The sequence below is a fragment of the Silurus meridionalis genome, chromosome 12, assembly GCF_014805685.1.
Source record: "Silurus meridionalis isolate SWU-2019-XX chromosome 12, ASM1480568v1, whole genome shotgun sequence".
Classification (NCBI taxonomy): Eukaryota; Metazoa; Chordata; class Actinopteri; order Siluriformes; family Siluridae; genus Silurus; species Silurus meridionalis.
The window spans coordinates 4,144,238-4,165,057 of NC_060895.1; the positions used below are offsets into that span (position 1 = coordinate 4,144,238).

The following is a 20,820-nucleotide window of genomic DNA, read 5'->3' on the forward strand; positions in this document are numbered from 1 at the left end:
ACAGCATAGTACATCAGCTCTTGTATTCCACATGACCGAGTAACATGTCACTTATCACCTGTGTTTTGTCCCCCTTAATAAAACACATGTATTTATATCTGTACCTAGTATGTCACCATTTGTCTTCCATATGTCATTCCATTGGTTTGCTCACACTTCTACCTAGTTACGGCTTTTAAGGTCATGTTTCATGTTTTTAAGGGTTTTGTGTATTTCTTATGTTGTTATTTCTTTTCTCGTTACACGACAAGCAATTTATGTATTCGCATCAAAGTAGCAATGAGCGGCACGTTCCTTTCTAAAATGTAGTGATATTTGCCAAATGAAAACCATCTGATAAAGCACAGATACTCGAGAAATGTCCTTGAGTAGAAGAACAAAGTAAAAACACGCCGTTACTGTATACTACTGTGCGTTCTTTAATGTTATGAAGATTTTCAGGACCCTGGACAGCACTATTTGCACCTGTTCTCATTTTGGAACAGTGTAGTCTGCGGACTCAGCTGTTTTTAGAATGTGGGGTCCATGTGGCACATATAGATCACAGCTTTTTAAAACTGCAAAGACTAGTCCTGTTTTTCTTCCATCCTGATCAGAGGTTCTCTCTCTCTCTCTCTCTCTCTCTCTCTCTCTCTCTCTCTCTCTCTCTCTCTCTCTCTCTGGGGATTAGAGAGCAGAACAGACCCATGGAATCTTAAAAAAGAAACACTGCAACAGTCCCCCCCCCACCTCCCTAACAGACACACACACACTCTACCACACACTCTACCACACACACACACTTCACTCTGATGTTAAAATCTCAGGGGATGGGGGTGGATTAATGACCTCACTGGAGAGGACCCAAGCTCTCCAAATCATCCACCTAGATGTGTGTGTGTATGTGTGTGAGCTGATGTCTGAACATTATCTATTCTCTAGAGGAGCACAGCAATCCCAACCCCAATATTATCTATTAGTGCACCTAAGCGCTGTTTTTGTTCCCATATTTAGCCGCTTTAAGCCTCTCATGCATTGCTCTTCTTTTTCCCCTCCTTTGGGAGACTGACTGAAGCGTTCATCTGTGTGAAGCCAGTGTGTAAGTAGCTGGGTGTGAAAGCTGCCAACAAACTTGTCTTCCTTGTTAATGATATAACGTAGTAGCCTCCTGTGGCGTACCTGTCTCTCAGTTCCCAGCATCCCCTCTGTTCTTGTGACAATATTTAACAGAGCCGCAGGCCTCCCGGTGTGGTGAAACTCATCCCCCCCACCACTACATGCTCATACAGTAAGTGAGCGCAAGGCTAAGGATCAGGAATGAATGAGAGAAAACTCATTTTTCAGCCCGTCTCGTTGTCCTACATCTCCTTACGTTTAAACAAAGCGATGGCATGTGAACGTTCACAACGTTCAACGTTTCTCTTATACAGTTGTAAAATACACAATCTATTTCATTAGCGAAATAAAAACATCTCTATTAAAGGAGAAGCTCTCCACCCTTTCAGAAGCCTGATGGCACGGGAGTGGATTTGACAGATGGAGGGAATGTGACAGCAGCTCATTTTTTGCTGTTTTTTTGTGATTTTTTTTTCTCACCTATTATGCTGCATCAGGTATCTTTACAATATAAATATACACACTTCAACTTATTCAATAGTTACACGTAGTGATTAATGCACGTGAACATTTGTGTGTGTTTTTTAAAGAGGCAAGATGGAAACACACACTAAAGCTGAGTCTGACCTCTTGTGTAAAATCTTTTTTGCCCCCCCTTTCTGTCATACTACAGCCAAAAAAGCAGCAGATGGCTCGGTCATCCCCAACGGCTACTGTGACTTTTGCCTCGGAGGCTCTAAGAAGACCGGCTGCCCAGAGGATCTTATCTCCTGTGCCGACTGTGGACGATCAGGTGTGAAAACAAATTCTCTTACAGGAACCTGAACAGAAAGCTTATATACAGTATATATATATATATATATATATATATATATATATATATATATATATATATATATATATATGCAAATTTACATATGTGGTACAGTCATTCATCTTGATGACTAATTAATCTCAAGTGTTAAAAATCTTGAAAAAAAAAAAACTGATTACGTTTGAGGAAAAGAGAAGTTAGACATAAAAACAAAAACCTTGACATGTCTGACAATGCAGGGAAGTAGGTGGACAAATAAATGTGCACTTCTTGAGAACATCTCCCAACTTGCAGAAGCTCAAATTCTGGATGTCATTAGAACTACGAGTGAGACCTTGTAAAATAAGTCTAAAATTGAAAACATTTTTTGTTCATTTACATTTACATTTACGTTTGCGGCATTTAGCAGACGCCCTTATCCAGAGCGACATACAAAAGTGCTTTCATGCTTTTGTTCATGCGTACAATCAACCTGGTTGATGACTGGGTAGAGGAAAAAGCACATCAAACCATCATTGGGAAAATAGACTCGATCAATGATGCATTGGATCTGTTACGTGGCAGGTGGTTCATCTTACATTTACATTTATGACATTTGGCAGACGCCCCTTTATCCAGGACGACTTACAAAGTGCTTTGTAGTCTCCATCAATTAATACATTCTAATACCGGTTCATTAGGACCAGACTAAGAATACCATTAGTCTTGATACTCTGTTGGGAGAACAAAAGTGGTAGAAAGCATTCGAGAGCTAATCAGAACCTCCGGAAAAGAGAGGTCTATAAACGTCAGTTGAAGACTGATGAAGACTTAGTGGTTCGGGTATCAAATAGAAGTTTATTCTACCACCTTGGTGCCAGAACAGAGTCTATTTTGTGCCCTGAGAAATGGAAGGACCAACAGTGCATTGGAGTGTAGTGCAGGTATAAAGGTGAAGTATAGGGGCAGGGGTCCATTTTTGGCCTGGTAGGCAAGCATCAGTGTTTTAAATCTGAATTGGACGAATTCTTCACATGCTGTAAAGTTGACAATGACATGGGTAGGTTAGATTAGTCAATAGACTTGTCCATAGAGATGCCACAATCCCAAAGATTTGGTGGCATCATAAAGTCTATATAAAGTCATAACTGGATTTGCCATAAGGTTCTGTATATATAGCTTTCCACAAGCTGGTAAACCAAAGATACTTCCCAAGGAACACAGAAATGGCTCAAAAAATACAGAGGTTTTGCAGTGACCATCTCAGTGTCCAGATGTGAACACATTCAGAACTACATACAGGCATTTCTTTCACCTTATGGGTAACTCATTTTAGATATTACATTCGCTTGAATTGTGAACATCACAGAATTTTCCGTAGGCCAGTGTTTGCATTTACTGTATATATTTAAATATATTATTCATGTCACATGTACCATCATCCATAGTTGTACATAGGAAGTAAACACATTAAAAGGTCTGTCATTTAAAAATTCAGTTCAGTATTTTATTTGTCCAATGCACAACCATACACAATACGATGTGGGAAATGGAAAAGCTTTGAGCGACTGGTTTGTGGTTTAAAATTGAATGAAAAAACACTGAAAAGGATTTGAATGAAGTAGTAAATAAGGAAAAAAGTAAAAAAAAAAAATTGACAAGAAAGTAAAATGTACAGTATTCTCCAAATCAAATTTCAAATAGAAATTTAAGCTGGACTTATTTACGGTTTTTCTAATAAAGTGTAGCATTTTTAAACGATGAACATTCGAAGCACTGGAAGCTTTATTTGCTCAGTCAGACTTTGGTGTGTTCAACACTATATGAACATTTCTTTTTACCACAAACCTGGAAATACACAATTGTATAGGATGTCCTTGAATGTAGTAGCATTAAATTCACCTGAACTAGAAGACCCAAACCTGATCCAGAATGACGGTGCCCCTGAGCACAAAGTGAGCTCCATGAGGATACAGTTTACATGATCTCCTGCTCAAGCGCTCTGACCTTAATGCTATTAAACACCTTTGGGATAAATCAGAACACTCAGTACCTGACTTTAATAAATCCCTTGTGGCTGAATGAGCGTGAATCTCCACAGGCACACTCCAAAATCTAGTGGAACATCTTCCCAGAAGAGTAAAGGCTACTATAATAGCAAATGGGAGCTAAATGTAAAAAGAGATGTCTAAAATGCATATACGAAAAACTGGTTTCATGAATGTTTGTCCATAGAGTGTATGTGAAGTCGTTATTATGACTATGAGGCCTCCACATAGTTATATGACCGAGGGACCAAGGGTATATTGATTTTCAAATGTGTACTACAACATATGGAACATGTTAACACTCTGTCATGGGGATGTTGTAGCTCAATTTCTTTAAGTTGATGGAGGTCGCAAGTTCAAATCTCAGTACCACCAAGCTGCTGTTCCTGAGAGCCTGAACAAAGACCTTAACCCTCAACTGCTCGGGTGTGTAAATGAGATAAATGTTAGACGCTCCCGTCGAGGTCCGCCAAGTGTTATGGTGTAATGTAATCTGTCATTAAATGAACCGCAGAGGGTACGTGGAACATAAAGTGACAATTTAAAGGTAGTAACATTTTGAGCCACTGCAAACATCTTGACATCGAATCTACAAATCTGTTGAACTGCACATAAAAATGATGTTGTCTCTGCAGGCCACCCATCCTGCCTACAGTTCACCATCAACATGACAGCAGCCGTGAGGACTTACCGCTGGCAGTGCATCGAGTGCAAGTCATGCAGCCTGTGCGGCACCTCCGAGAATGACGTTAGTTAGTTTTTGAATTCTTCCTTTTTTCAATATTGTTTACTAATTCCACATGGCTCAGCCATTGACCCATTGATAAGTAGCGATATATTTCTATTTTCTGTGTGCTTACAAATTCCTGGCTATAGGATCAACTTTTATTCTGTGATGATTGCGATCGAGGATATCATATGTACTGTCTAAGTCCACCAATGGCAGAGCCTCCAGAGGGTATGCAGTTTTCATTTACACGCAATAGAGAATACGAATAAATAAAGCAGGGATGCATCAATATCAAGTTTTTATTCATTAATTCAAATACTGATAGAACGAAAGGAGTCACCGACTAGATATTAAGCAGTCATGGGATTTTTGTAGTTATTAAGGCTGCTGCTGTGTGACGGCTTTTGAGCCGTCTGACGTCTTTGAGTTGAAGCTGTTAAGGCGCATAACTAGTACCTTTAATAGACAGGGGAGAAGTCCGGCCAAAATTAATGCACATGAGCGCTGTATCAGATGATATTGATGCATCCCTCTTTTTATAGTGGATCTGTAACCGCAAAAGGTAGTCATTTAGCATATGCTAAAGTTATGTACTGTGACCTCTCGTCCACAGGGAGCTGGAGTTGTCACCTGTGTCTGCGGCAGCTGAAGGAAAAAGCCTCTGCTTACATCATGCTGAATTAATCTTCATTCCATGTTGGGTTGCAGCCACCCGGCCTCTGCCTCCACAGCCTCATCACGACAAACCAACATGGCAGATTGAACGACATGCTCAGTTTGCATTAAAGAAAAAAAAATACATTTCAACGACAACACACACACACACACACACACACACACACACACACACACACACACACACACACACACACATGAAAACACACACATACACACTGCACCAGTCCTGCAGGGAATTTGCAGCAAACCACTTCATGGACAGAACAGGTTTCGCCTTCATTTCTGCATTTCTGGTGCACAGCAGACGTGCCTCCTCTTTATTCGGTCCTAAACCCTCTTCCCCACATCTGCCTGATCTTTATTTATTTATTTTTTTTCCCCAGCTCTATGACTAGGGAGCGATTTCTATTGACGCGCAAGTTTATTCGGCGGTACTTAGCCGAGAGGCGCGACGCGACTCGTCGCTGAAGAGTCCGTTTTTAACGTGTGGCTCAAGAGGGCACTTGAATGGCAAGAGACTCTGAGAGTTCTCGTTGGGGGGGAAAAAAATGAGAAAAAAAAAACAACACAAAAAGCATTGACTGCTGATGAGGGAAACGGCATGCGATTCCATCGTCGCTTTCGGCTCGCGAAGCACCGCTAATACTATTTCTTTTTCAGCTGCCGTGCCGCCCACTCTCTGCAGCCCACTGTGAGAGGTAGACACCAGCAAGTTACATGACCATATTTAGCCACCAGGTCTTACAAAGTGAAGAGCTCATTACAGCTCCAGCGAGAGAGATAAATGAGCCGATGTATTATTCAGCTCCATTTCTTTTTTTTGTCTTTTTTGAGGTGCACCTTATGGAGCTCAACACCCTCATCACCCTCAGATCGATTAAAGCGTTGATCAGAAGACATTTGATGGCCTGCGGTCTTAAAAATTCCCGCTTGGATTTGCGAGTCTGTTTTTGTACACTGGTGTCGCGGGGTCGTTTTTTCTTCGAACGGATACCCTTTAAGCTCAAGGAGGTGCATGCCGGTCAGCTTGGGTGGTACTTTTACGTCAAAAGACGTTCTGCTTTCAATCACTGAAACTCCAACCCCCTGATTATCTTTCTTTTCCTGTTTTTCTTCTCAAAAAGCCAATATAAAATATTCTCTCTATGTGTTTGTCAGGGTGTATAGTAATGAATTATGTCCAGCCTTGTTTTAAAAACAGGGCCTTAATGTTTGTTCCTTTTTTTAAATCATTACTTTGGATGCATGTTGTGATAATGTTTTAAGAATTTCACTTTTAAGAATGGGCGCGGGAAAAAAAACAACAAAAGCACACTTAATTCGCAATAATGTGTTTGTGACCCTCTTGGGGGGGTGAGGTTGTGGAGGGGTTGGGTTTTGCGTCTGTGTGCGTGTGCGTATGTATGTAAGTATGTATGTATGTATGTACGTGCGAGACTTTTTTTGTGGAACTGTGAAACTAGGCATCGTATTGGAAAGGCGCAGCGTTTTTGGAAGATTCTCCATTACGCCACCGTATTTCCTTCACCCCCCCTTTTTTCCTTTTTACTATTTTCTGGACAAATGAAACGCCAGTTCTGAGACAAACTATAGCGCCTGTTTTTTTTTGTACAATGAGCTCTTTCCTATCTGTGAGTCTGCTTTTGTGTTCTGGGACTTTGTAATTGCAGTGTGCTTAAACAAATAAAAAGAAAAAAAAGTAAAAAAAAGAATCAACCCAGTCAAGTGGTACTGGGATGCCAGCATGTGTATGTGACTTTTGTGCTGAGGCGATTTTGAACCCAAAGTCCCGTCCATCTGTGGCCTACCTGAACGAACTGTTTGCGTTTTTATTTTTTCAGCCCACAAGCTTTAAGTTGGGAGACACTTGCTGTACATAAACTTTTGCTCTCTATTTTTTTTTTTTTTTTTCGAACGGAACGTACTTGCCATATGACTCCTCGAAAATGTTATGACTTCATATACATTAAAATGTGAAAAACTAAGCTTCCTGGAAATATTTAAAAAAAAAAAAAAGAAAAAAAAAGAAAAAAAAACAATGTCGGGTCATTTCTATTTTTGTATTTTCCGAAACTGTGGTTTTAACCATTAGACGGTCATTTGCTTACTATGAACACAAAATGGTAGAAATGTTTCCTGTTCATAACCAGATGTCTGGTTTTTCTCCATCATTTCCTCCATTAACTATTACCAACTCTATTTTTTAGTACTTTTTGGAGTACTCGAGTACTTTTGAGTGCTTTGTTTAACTATTTTGCACTGAATGGGACTCTTTTGGACTTGAAAAGCAATGAAAATACAGCCAAACCTTTGCATGTTGTGATGTTGCCTTAGTTTACAGCGGAATTACAAACAGAATGTAGATTTTCTTTGTTTTTCTTTCCACCAGATCCACTACACTACACTCTCAGGCCTCATCCACATGTATACAGATGTTTTTGAAAACAGTTTTTCTTTGGGTGGAAACAAAAAAACTGCCTCCCTATTTTAAAGAATGTGTAAAAGATTCAAATTTTGTAGTCATTTTTAAAAAATTGCTCATGCAGGACACATGACTTCTGACCGGGTTGCTACTTTATAGTCTGTGATTTCATTATTATTCATATACTTCATACACTATATGGACAAAAGTTTATGGACACCTGACCATAAGACTGGTATGTTCTTTTTGACATCCCATTCCATGCAGGTACTGATATACTTGAGTTGAGGAGGCCTGAGGTCCCGTCTGCATTCCAATCCATCCCAAATGTGTTCATTAGGGTTCGAGTTCTATAGCAGGCCACTCAAGATCTTCCACTCCAACTATTGGAAAGCACATCTTTAAATGGAGCTGGCTTTGTGCACAGGGGTACTGCCCCCTATTGCTGGAACATGTTTGGCTTTCCTAGTCCAAGTGAAGGGAGAAATTCATGCTAGTGCATCCAAAGACGTCGTATACTATTGTATTCCTCCAAAGTTTGTGCTGATCGTTTGGGGAATAATCACGTACGGCTGAAAAAAATCAGACGTCCTAATATTTTGACCCATATATTGTATGATTGTCATGTCAGCAATTTTTTGGAGTTGTGTGACGTTTTTTTTTAAATCATTTTTTTTAATTTTTAAAGTTTTCAGAAATATCTTCATACATGTGGACACGGCCTTTGACGTTTGAGCAGAAAAGGACAAAAACGATGTTCTCTGATTGAAAAAACAACATGTATTTTGCTCTGTGGCTGATGCATTCCAGAAGAAGGGGTTTGTGATTAGTATCAATGAAGCTTGTTAGTTTGTTGGCCTTTGCTGTAGGGGTGGGGGGTGTCAGTCATGTGATCTGATTGTATTCATATCTTGAATGAAGTATCATGTGTTTAAATGAGTAAATGTCAAGTAGAAGGTGTTCATCTACGAAAAAAGGTCCACAAAAAACTTCAGTACCTACGTAAGACTTAAAGGTGTATGGCTAGAAAATATCTGAAATAAATATTTTTTAATTGGTAAATCAGAAATAGAGTCCATATAGTCTCTCTCTCTCTCTCACACACACACACACACACACACACACACACACACACGGCTGCACATCATTCAAAGAGAGACACAAGCTTTCTTTTTTTTTCTTTTTTTTTGGTCTTTGTGCTGTGATCTTTGTTTGCATTTTTTTTTTCATCTTTTCTTCTCTTTCATTTCATTTATTTATTTTTTTAGAGTTGTTTCTATGCCAGAGAGTGTGAAAGGATCCATTCCATGTCAGTGTTCAGACAAAAAAAAAGGGGGAAGTAAACCTGAGAAAAGAAATGAGCACTAAGCTCGGGCTATTGTCTTTTTATTTATTAATTATTATTTTTTATTAATTAATTGATTTATTTTTTCCTTTTTTTGCACTTGAACCAGGAAAGGCTTTAAAAGAGAATTAGTTGGTGAGTAGCACACAGTATCGCCGGTGTCGCATGTTCCTCCCTTTTCACTTATGCAATCCCCTTTTCATTTCTGCCATTTTAAAACAGATGTGTCATCATTCCTGAGTTGTGGCTGCTGGTATTATTTTAGAACAGAGGGCTTAAGGGTGTGAAAATGTCTCACTGAAATCTTTTCAAGGTGAGATCTGTATTATGATGACTTGTATAGGTTATTATCATATGTACTGTATTGTACATTGTTATACAAAGACTGTGACTGAATCATTTCACCGATGCTCTGTAAACCATGAGGTATCAAACTGTTCTTTTCTATATTGCTGATCTGCTGCTAGCAGAATTACAGCTTTTGTATCTTTAGTACGTATCATTATACCTTTAGAACTCATTTGAGATACAAAATTGGCCCTGAAGGATCACTGATGTACTTTTAAGGGTTTAGTCTTTCATCGACACCATGCTGCACCTTTATTCTGCACCTTTAGAGACACTTACTGAAGGTACAAAAGATGGTTGAAGCTCAGTGACATAAAAACGTATATATGCTGGTATCTTTATTTTAAAAAAAGTGCTACAGAAATGGTTTCTTTGCCTTGCTGAAGTGTCTTATCATTTATATAGAGGCATTGTAATGCTCTTCTTTCTTTCTTTCTTTCTTTCTTTCTTTCTTTCTTTCTTTCTTTCTTTCTTTCTTTCTTTCTTTCTTTCTTTCTTTCTTTCTTTCCACATATTTTCTTGTTTTGTTAACTCCCCCTCATTCCTGGACACTTCACAACCCCAGAATCTCAATTCCCGATACACACACATACACACACACACACACACACACACACACACACACACACACACACACACACACACACACACACATGCACATATATACACTCAGACATGCACCAAAATCAGATCATTACCTTGGGCTCAATCTAACACCATATATGTCTCTGGCTGCCTGAAATCATCATGTGGCAACTCATTTGTGTGTGTGTGTGTGTGTGTGTGTGTGTGTGTGTGTACGTGTGTCTGTGTGTATGTTGAAGCGTGATTGGAGACCCCAAGCCAATTACCACATCCAGCAGACAGGCTCCGACTCCCAGCCAATAGGAGCTGAGCTAGGCCCGAGGCGGTTGCCATGGTAACTCGGTGGGCCTGCTTGCATGGCGGATGATGCCGGGGTGATAGATTACTGTAAGTGGATGGGGTGTGTGGTGGGAGGGTGGGGGTAGTCATGCATAAATATAATGTATGAATAAATTTGGAATGCATTTACTTTACACACACACACACACACACACACACACACACACACACACACACACACACACACACACACATATATATATATATATATATATATATATATATATATATATATATATATATATATATATAGAAAGGAGAGGACTTTTAAGCTGCTCTAGTTTAGTTTTTTTTTCCATTTTTTTTTTTTTCCACACACATAGTACTGGGGCATGTCCAAAAGATCTCAGCAGGGTATTTTGGCACACCTTTTGTTTTGAGGTGTTCCATGTTCTCCTTGTAAACGGGAAATATGCCATTGCAAGCAGCATCGACTTCATTCTGAAACACGACAACGACAGCAAATAAGTCTGATAATCCCCTTCGAATCACAATTAGTGTTCTTCCCTCCGAACATCATGAGGAGAACATGCAGGAATGCATTTGGTGACAACTGTTTGCACTGTTCATGCATAAAAAAAAAACTCTAAAATGTTCAAAACTAATATCAGAAATGTCTGTAAATAAACCAACACAGTACCACCACTACCAATAAATAAATTAATTATTTATATTATAATTAATTGATAATAATAATAATTAATAATGCATTTAAATATTAAAACTTTTATTATTCAGCTATCCACAATAATAATTTTTGTTTTTATAAATCACAAAAAACATAATTTTATAATTTATTCACTATAAATTATTTAGTAAATACAGCAAAATTCTATAATAGAGAAGCTAAATGGTGTTGAGTGGTAGTTTAGTGGTTAAGACATTGGAGTTTGGATCAGAAGGTCATGAGTTCAAATCCCAGCCTAACCAAGCTTCCACTCATGGGCCCCTGAGCAACGCCCTTAACCACTCCACTGCTCAGTTGAATGAGACTAAATGTAACTTGCTCTGGATAAGGACATCTGCCAAATGAATTTGAGAGTAAAATTCTTCTGTGAGGTTCAATGTTTTTTTTATTTCATATTATTTAATATTTTGACCTAAATGATATAATTTTCCACTGCGTGTCTGATGTCACCTCATATTTCTGATTGTTACATCATTCTCACGATCTTTTAAACATTTTTCTTCTAAATTGTTTAAACTAAATTGTTTGAACAATTGTTTTATTTAGGTGTTAAAAAATTGTAGTGAAATTCTTCTGCTCTTCTGCCCTCTAGTGTTCATGGTTTATAAAACAAAACCTCTGAGCACTGTGCATGTTTAAAATTAAGAACCAGGAAAATTGATCTGGACTGCAATTAATATAAACATTATAAACTGATATAAACGGATACAGTTGCTTAAGGCTGCAGTTGCCATTAACATTTTTGCACTCAAACACCTATCAGTGAACAGCTGATAACCTCAACAACGATAATGGGTTCTGGGTTTGGTGTCACCCAGATGAGGATGGGTTCCCTTTTGTGTTCGGTTCCTCTCAACGTTTTTTCCTCATACCATCATTACTGAAGTAATAAATAAAGCATGCTAACAACGATGAGCACAAATATGTTTGTGTTTGGCTCATAAGAATGCTGGTGCTGTAGTCGAAACCTGCATTTATTAAGCCGTGACTCACTCTCAAGACTTGTCACGAAATAATTAGCACGTTATGTGCTGAAGCAGGCATTGTGAACTGTGATGTACTCCCTTAAATGTGACTTTTGCATCTTTGTACTCATATATACACTTCAGGTTACTCTGCCTGAAGTCATTTCATTTACATTTCTTGTGCACAACTGGAGGTCATTCAAATTAATATCTCACATGATCAAAAAGGTTTAATTTTTACTCCCCGATTCTTAGACACAGTGTTGTATTTTTTTTCTTTTTTTTATAAAAAGTAAATATTTATCATTCCTTATCTATTTTATCCTGGGCAGCGATGATGTAAACAACCATTTTTAGTTTCCCAAAGAACCTTTCAGTTAACAGTTCTTAAAGGAACCACTTTTTTGTACTACATAAAACTGTAGTCATGATTATAGCAGTGGTGGGCCGTGAATTTGGTACCTGGGTCTTTAGTGGGAACGTACCTGACTTAATCCACCTCTTAATCCACCACTATCACGTCATGATTATAGAAACCATCAATACTATACAAAAAAACGCAATATAACAACACGTGGCGTTACAGAGAGGAATTTCCCGCCAAACCTCTACACTACAACCGCAACTGTGCACCTACATCATCTGGAGCAGTTCAGAATCAATATTTGTCTAATAACATGACAAAAATATCAAAAATGTAAATAAAATACAACCTACTCAGCAGAGATACATACTCATAATGTGCACCGCTCCTCAGAGGCTGTAATCCAGTGGTACCGCTCGTATTCACTGGTCTGGAAGTGGTGAACAAACCCTTTCCCAAGCTGAGACATGCTAGCTAGCTTCGGGGTTGGCTGACCTCCTCACGATGTCTAGCTTTTCTTCAAAATGTATTTTTAAGTATGTCCGAGACTAAATCAATTTCTCTTCCTCCGTAGGCATAAAAAAGTCTAACTCAGATGTATTCATGTGTGCAGAGCGCTAAAGATATATTTGCCAGTCGAACTTGGCTGTAACAGTTTCCCTCTGACCAACCAATCAGAGGACGGAAACATTCTGACCCTATTCTGGGCCAGCTCGCTAACAGGCTCATTGATAAGATTCTCTATGGTAAAAAGGCCAGCGCTACTGATTCTGAAGGCTCTGGGCAGATTAGAATGACATGGCAGCACATAGAGGCAAATCTGATTGGAAATGCTACGAAATGAAGAGAATAAACTGTTGGGAATAAATTAATACCCACCACTATATTAAAGTGCTCCTGGTTCAGAGAGGGTTATTGGCCTTGTTTAAGGACCTAACAGTGGCAGCTTGGCAGTGCTTAGGCTTGAACCCTAAACCTTCCATTCAGGAACCCAGAGCCTTTACCACTGAGCCAATCAGGTGCCATCTGATTGATTTGGTCCAATTTGGTGAGCACTTGTATATGATTATTATATATGATCCGCATTTGAGATTACTAAGTGTAAGAACCTTTGTCCATACAAAGAACCTTTTGACCAATGAAGAGGACCCATGGATATAAAAGGTTCTTCACAGAACCATACACCTCAAAAACCAGGGATGGAATATATCCTGGATGGGACACCATTCTATTACAGGGCACCACACATGCTTGTGTTTACTGCATTGCAGTGTACATCATATTATTTTACTTGCTCACACAAAAGCAAAACAATCTATACACAGTCCATATGGCGTCAGTGGTCCTGAGGATGTGTTAATGGGTTCCAGTGGGGCTACAACCTTAGTCATGGTGAATGGTTTTCGGTTGTTATAGGCTCAAATTGGCGTAAATGCGAGAAAAAAGGGTATGTAGCTACACCCCATTACCCTTAACAGAAGGTAGAGGTGGACCACAAAGATTCGGAGGTCTCTGAGGAGCTAATTTCACATATTCATTTCTAAAAACTACTGATCCCAAAGGGTCACAAGGGTATTCACAGTAGAGTTATGCTTGCTGAGGTAGTTAGTCATACCAGAATTGCTCATGTGTATTCCAACCTCAGCTATACAGTAACTAAAGACTTAAGCTGTATCCAGAAGTTCAGAGTTGCACATACAGGGTAAATGAAACTGTGTTTCTGTTAAAGATCTCAGCCTGAGTGAGGACTAAACCCAGGTCATCTATCAGGGTTGATTAGAAACATTCATACCCAAATGCAAATGGAAAAATTGTTTGCAGTCCAGTCTGAGCTCCATGTCTTCATATATACACTATATGGACAAAAGGATTACCTTTTCTGAACATTTGTGGTTCCTCTCCGAACTTTCACCACAATGTTGGAGACACACAACTGTATAGGATGTTTTTGTATACAGTATTCAATTCATTTAATTCATTCATTCAATTCATTTTTATTTGTATTGCGCTTTTAACAATGAACATTGTCTCAAAGCAGCTTTACACAGATAATGTGGTGATTAAAAGTAAATATGTTCTTGGTAAGTAAGTTTGTCCCTGATGAGCAACTGTGGCAAGGAAAAACTCCCCGAGATGGCATAAGGAAGAAACCTTGAGAGTACCCAGACTCAAGAGGGAACCCATCCTCATCTGGGTTGCACCGAATGTCCATTTGAAGATATACAGATATACAATGTTGCAGGGTACAGTGATGGTGATCAGAAGCAAACTGTAGTCCTGAGTCAGTGTAGGAGACTGTTGACATTAACTACAGTCCAAATCCATCCTCAAAGCGCCCGTTCTTACTCCGGAATTTCATGGAAACACCCAAGGCGTTGATGAGAAACCGTCCCAAGCTGGACAGAGTGGCCTCCAGTTGAAGAGAACACTATCCAGAGGCAGGCCTGGACAAAGTGGGAAGATCCACGGAGGGGAGAGGGGCAGGAACAGTGGTCACTGGAGTCTCAGGAGCATGTTCAATTCGACAGAGAGAGAGAGAGAGAGAGAGAGAGAGAGAGAGAGAGAGAGAGAGGTGACAGGAAGAGAAGGATATGGATTATTAAGTGTCTTTATTGTTGTATGAAAGTTAATGTCACTGTGCAGTTTGGACTCCGGCAAGACTCGCTATGGCAGCATAACTAAAAGGGAGAACCAGAAGGTAATACAGACATGAGGATCTCTGGGATAAGAGACAACCCACCACACCACCGTCAACAAACCTGAGTGTCTATGTCCATTGTCCATGTGTACAAAGCCAGTTCAATGTTGATATGTTTTCCATGGAATGAAGTGGAATCTCTTGCGTGACCTGCTACATAGTTCTGACCTAAATCCTACTGAGCAACTTTGGGATGAATTGGAACGTTGACTGCACCCCAGGCCTCCTCAACTCACCTATATCAGTACCTGACTTTAACACTCTTGTGGCTGAATGAGTACAAATCTCCTTAAACACACTCCGAAGTCTAGTGGAACATCTACTTTGAAGAATGAAAGGTATTCTAACAGCAAATGAGGATTGGCTCATATCATTTCGCCTCAATGCGGACTTCCTGTCTGTTGGGTCAGATGCAGATGCTGGGATGCATGTGCAATCTACTGAAGCAATGACTCTGCATTTACTATGCATGAGAAGGTTGTAAGTTCAAATTCAAGCATCACCAAAATGCCACTGCTAGGCCCTTAAGCAAGGTCCCTAACCCTCAACTGCTCAGAAGATCATTTAAGTTGATTGGAATAAGGGTATCTGCCAAATGCCTCCTGTTCTACATGAGGAATTGTTGATGTCAGGCTTTACATGGGTACATAATCCCATCTTCATCTATAATCTATAAGCATCTGAAGCTTTTTATTAAATAAAAATGATTCGAAAACAATTCTCTCTCTCCATCTTTAAAAACTTGAACACACAGACGAGATACTTTTCTAATATGAGCACCAAACTCCCAATAATCACGATGGTGATCTACCCAGAGAAAAGGTTTGCATTTGTAGATAAATCCTCAAGACTGAGGTAAAAACAATAAACATGGTGTACAAAAGATGGCAGATCACAGCTGAACATATCAACACAGGAGAAGTTTGCTAACAAGAGATCGACGGCTTGATCCTAAAGCATTAATACTTTGTATCGAGATCTTGTTTCGAGATTCTTACAGTTAAATATTGATCATACCCGGGACTATTTAAACAAGTGAATTTATTATTAATTTTATGTGAATAGGAACTATTCCTTCTTCCACTGCGCTTCTGTTCATTATACAAACAAGCATCTTGAGATCACAGCATCAACTGGACCTTCTGAGAGAAAGTAAAAGAATTTGTCTCAGAGTTTGTCAGAAAAGATCAGGCTGAAGGAGGAAACATGTTTCAACACGAAAAAACTATAAAAAGAAGACACATCATGTTTCAATGTGGTTTGTGTGATGGATTCGGTATTTTTTTCATGAATAATTATTCAAATAAATGCAACAAAAGAGACAGCCAGTTAATTGTAGACTATTTAATATTAATAATGATGGGTTTGAAGAGCTAATGATATCACCCATCCCTAACATATATTATGCCTTACATCCAGCCTGCATGTTTCACTTACAGATTTTTATGTACATAAATATTCTTACCAGGAGTGAGAGAAAAAAAAGGAACGGTGAAAAATGTCTCCATCTAGTGACCAAAATTAAGAAATGCAGGTTGAACCTATTAGAATCAAGTCAGAATAGAACAAGCCAAAACATAATAGAAGACAACAGACACTCCTTATCATCTATTATAATGTAATCTGTTTAGCCCTATCATGATGCCAATTACCTTTACAGATTTCTAATAATTCATTATTCTAATGTCTTCCATTATAATTTAATCTATTTCGTTCTGACACCATATGCCAGGGGTTTTTTTTCCAGGTCAAGGACCCCTTAGGCGATAGAGACATGAGGCAGGGACCCCGTGATACAAAATGTGTCAAACACAGCCACTGGTATTAATAAAAAGCAATCACATTATGCTAGTTATATTGTGTAAAGACAACTGGAACTATGTTGTTGTTGTACATGCATCATTGTCTGTATATGTTCATATATTTTTAAATCTTTTAAAAAGATTCATGCATCATAACAAACATATTTTGCAATTAAAAATCGAATAGAATACATGTGCAGTTTTAAACATTTTCTTTTTACTATCAAGTGAATTATTATAAATTTACATGAACATCAGCTTTAACTTTAATAGAACTTTAATGTAATAATTATAAAACCTTTTTTCATTCAATATTTTATCTATTCTTTAATTTTTAAACAACAACAAAAAAAAGATTTGTGATTTAACCTTAATTAGCGGTCCCCCTGCAGTACCGCCGCAGTCCCCCTAGAGGTCGCGAAAACTTTCAATTCAATTCAATTCAATTCATTTTTATTTGTATAGCGCTTTTAACAATGAACATTGTCTCAAAGCAGCTTTACACAGATAATGTGGTGATTAAACATAAATATGTTCTTTGTAAGTATGTTTGTCCCTGATGAGCAACTGTGGCAAGGAAAAACTCCCCGAGATGGCATAAGGAAGAAACCTTGAGAGGAACCAGACTCAAGAGGGAACCCATCCTCATCTGGGTTGCACCAAATGTCCATTTGAAGCAGATATACAATGTTGTGGGGTACAGTGATGATGATCAGAAGCAAACTGCACTCCCGAGTCAGTGCAGCAGACCGCCGACACCAACTACAGTCCAATCCGTCTTCAAAGCACCCGTTCTACTCCGGAATTAAGAGACCGTCCCGAGCTGCACAGAAGTGTGAAGATCCAAGGAGGGGAGAGGGGCAGGAACAATGGTCACTGTTCCCGGTTAAAACCCGGTTAAAGATCCATGCCATATGCTGTTTTTCTTATCAGATGTTTGATTATAATCTCAGCTATTTTGATCTTATATTATGCATAAGACATACACTATATAAACAAAAGTGTTGGGACACCTGACTTTTTCAGCCATATGTGACTTTTTCCAAAACTGTAACCACAAAGTTGAAGGCACACAGATGTCTTTCACTTGAAATAGGAGACCCAAACTTGGTCCAGCATAAAAATGCTTTTATTGCAACATTTATGGCATTTGGGCAGACACCCTTATCTAGAGAGACATACAGCTAAGTAGTTGAGGGTTAACTTTAACCTCTGAACTCAACCCTACTGAACACCTTTGGGATATATTACAACAATACTGCATATCAGGCCTTATAACTCTACATCAGTACCTGTTATTACTAAAAACCCATGTGGCTGAATAAAAACAAACTCCAAAACTGTTATTCCCACACAATAGTGGAACATCTCTCAAGAATAGTGGAGGTTATTATAACAGCAGATGAGGATTATATGTAAAACGTGATGTTCAAAAAGGAAATACAAATCTTATGGTCAGGTGTTTACATATCGAGTATGTTGTCCACAAAGTCTTTATTATTCTTGTATTTCAAAATGTTTTTTTCAGAGCTTTTTGCTGAGAGTGACATGAGGTCAGACTTGTGCAGCTGTTTCCAAATAGAGTGCACTGGGAAAGCAACACATGTCAGAATATTTGTGTAACCTTTGTGGAACTGATATGTGTATCAGACAATGTCGCTGATCAGGTCATTCGCTTGGTTTAAATCGTGTATTTATCAGTTTGACCATTTCTAGCTGTATACCCAAACACAGTTTCATTTTCAAATGTGTTTTATTTGTTCAGTTGCAAACGTTTTACAATACAACTACAGTGTAGTCTAACCATTTATCCACACACACTTCCAAATGTTTGCTCTTCTTGCTCTCTTGCCAAAACTTTGATAATGTGAAAAGTACTGTAGATAAGGAGCTTAATATAAGAAGAGGCGTAGAAAGTGTACACTTGCTGACTCACAACAGCTCATTCATGTTGTCCGGTGGTTTCCTGTGTGTCTTTGTGGTGTCCTTCGTTGGACTAACCCATAGTGATGTGGTGTCTGACTTCAGTGATAAGCCTGACTGCATAAAATACTTCTACAAAGAGAAAGTGCCGCAATGGGGCTCGGATACTTCTGGTGCTGCTCGACTCTGCCAGCGTTTCCAGAACCGGTATCATTTCGCCACGTTGTATGACACACACCACCGCATTGCTGTGTACTCAGCGTACGTGTTTGAGCCCAGCAACGGAGGAGGCAGAGAGAACCGTTGGTTTGTGGAGCCCCAGGTGAGGGCTGGAGGACAGATACAGGGTATATACAAGAATATTGTCCTGGGTATCGTATTAACCTTTGGGTAAAAGGTTTGGATTTGATTTCTTCTGTATAACTTGATATTGCTAGCCACATTCTGCTTGAATGGCCTAATAGATTAGTAAAAACATATTTTTATGAGGTGTTGATTTTTACAGGAGGACCTGTTTCTTTTTTGTGTAGCTTGGCCTTGCTTGCAGATTAGATTTTCTTCAAGCATTGCTCTTGTGTCTTTTTCAAGTTGGTGAATCAGAACTGGGGAGGGGAAATGAGAGATGGTTATTGGTTAGAAAAGGATTATCCTGGTATCTACCAAGGTGAAAGACAGGCTCTAAATGAGGATTACACTCGCTCTGGGTTTGATCGTGGCCACCTCAATCCCAATGGACACCAGGCAGGTATGATACTACTTCAAATTTATAGTTGAACAGTGGTGAAGTGGTTTGCAAAGTAAATTTCAAATGATGTTTATGAATGCAAACTGTATATACTTCTACTTTAATGTCGAGGTAACCCGAACTTCCTGTGTGCAGCCTCCTCTGTAATAAATTTCATTATAATCAAAAGGAGTACCCTGTGCCTTCTTATATCAATGCTTGCTTTTTAACAGTAGCCTTCAACTTTACCTTCTTTTCGTAACCTAGTGCCAAGCCGTAATGCCACATTCACACTTACGAACGTGGTGCCTCAGAACCCAAAACTGAACCAGAATGCTTGGGCTAATCACGAGTCCAACTTGGCTAAGATGTTCAGAGCTCAATGCGACAAGGCCTACGTGCTGGTCGGTGCCATTCCCTCCGCTGACAACTGGATCATCAAGGACAACGTCAAACGCGTCAATATCCCAGAATACATGTGGAACGCATACTGCTGCATCGATCGCAACGGATTTCCGATTCGAAGTGGAGCTGCAATTGCCTCAACACTGACAAGAATCTAGTTGAGGAGTATACATTGAGCGAAATGGTTGCCTTTCTCCAGCAATACTCTAACACACCAGTAGGAGCGCTGTTCCAAAATCAATGCCAGTAATTGTTTGTAACACTGAATCTCACAGGAGTTGGTAAATTTTAAGTATTCAATTCGATTCAAGTTCATTTGATTTGGAATACGTTTTTAACAATGTCATAAAGCAGCTTTAGATAAATAAATTATAAAAAAATATCTTAATAAAATTGTATATATTTTTACTGGTTTTGGTATTAATGGTAAAATCTTGATCTTTTGAAAGAAAAATCACATTGATCATCAGATAGAGAGAAATATAATGTTAATGACTGACAATCTTTAGTTCTTATTTTATTTGTTAGATAAGAAAAAAAATGAAAACATGCTTCATATTTGTCAAATGTACTTGAAATTCTTTCTTCACATATTCCAGCAGTGTTTAATACACAGTATTTTATTATAATATAAATAATATTGATCATAAAAATGACAGAAATTAAAGAAGAGAAATGAAATAAAGGAATATAGAGGATTACAATATAATAAATAGAATATAATTGCAGTTAAAAACAATACATTATTATTTACAATCTAAATAGAAAATGGATTTCACAATAGGCATATAATATGGAGTAGTATGAAAGCATCTTTCTCTGTCTCCCTATATGTAAGTAAAAATATATAGAATGAATAAATAAAAAT

The 20,820-nt window shown here is 38.6% G+C and overlaps 2 protein-coding genes across 4 annotated transcripts in view; both read left to right on the plus strand.

Moving 5' to 3' along the window:
- dpf1 (D4, zinc and double PHD fingers family 1) overlaps positions 1-8,624 on the plus strand; it is a 69,605-nt gene extending 60,981 nt beyond the window's left edge. For all 3 annotated transcript variants that reach the window (XM_046863626.1, XM_046863627.1, XM_046863628.1), the window contains 4 exons: positions 1,769-1,888; positions 4,572-4,684; positions 4,813-4,894; positions 5,280-8,624. In XM_046863626.1, the coding sequence (XP_046719582.1) occupies positions 1,769-1,888; positions 4,572-4,684; positions 4,813-4,894; positions 5,280-5,350 (386 nt within the window). In that variant the 3' untranslated portion in view covers positions 5,351-8,624. The remainder of the gene's footprint in view (positions 1-1,768; positions 1,889-4,571; positions 4,685-4,812; positions 4,895-5,279) is intronic.
- Positions 8,625-18,801: 10,177 nt separating this feature from the next.
- Positions 18,802-20,364, plus strand: si:dkey-243k1.3 (endonuclease domain-containing 1 protein-like). Its single transcript, XM_046863136.1, is given in 4 exon segments — positions 18,802-19,145; positions 19,412-19,568; positions 19,815-20,087; positions 20,090-20,364. Coding segments are annotated over 4 exon segments (840 nt in total). The 5' UTR covers positions 18,802-18,848; the 3' UTR covers positions 20,203-20,364.
- Positions 20,365-20,820: the final 456 nt, after the last annotated feature.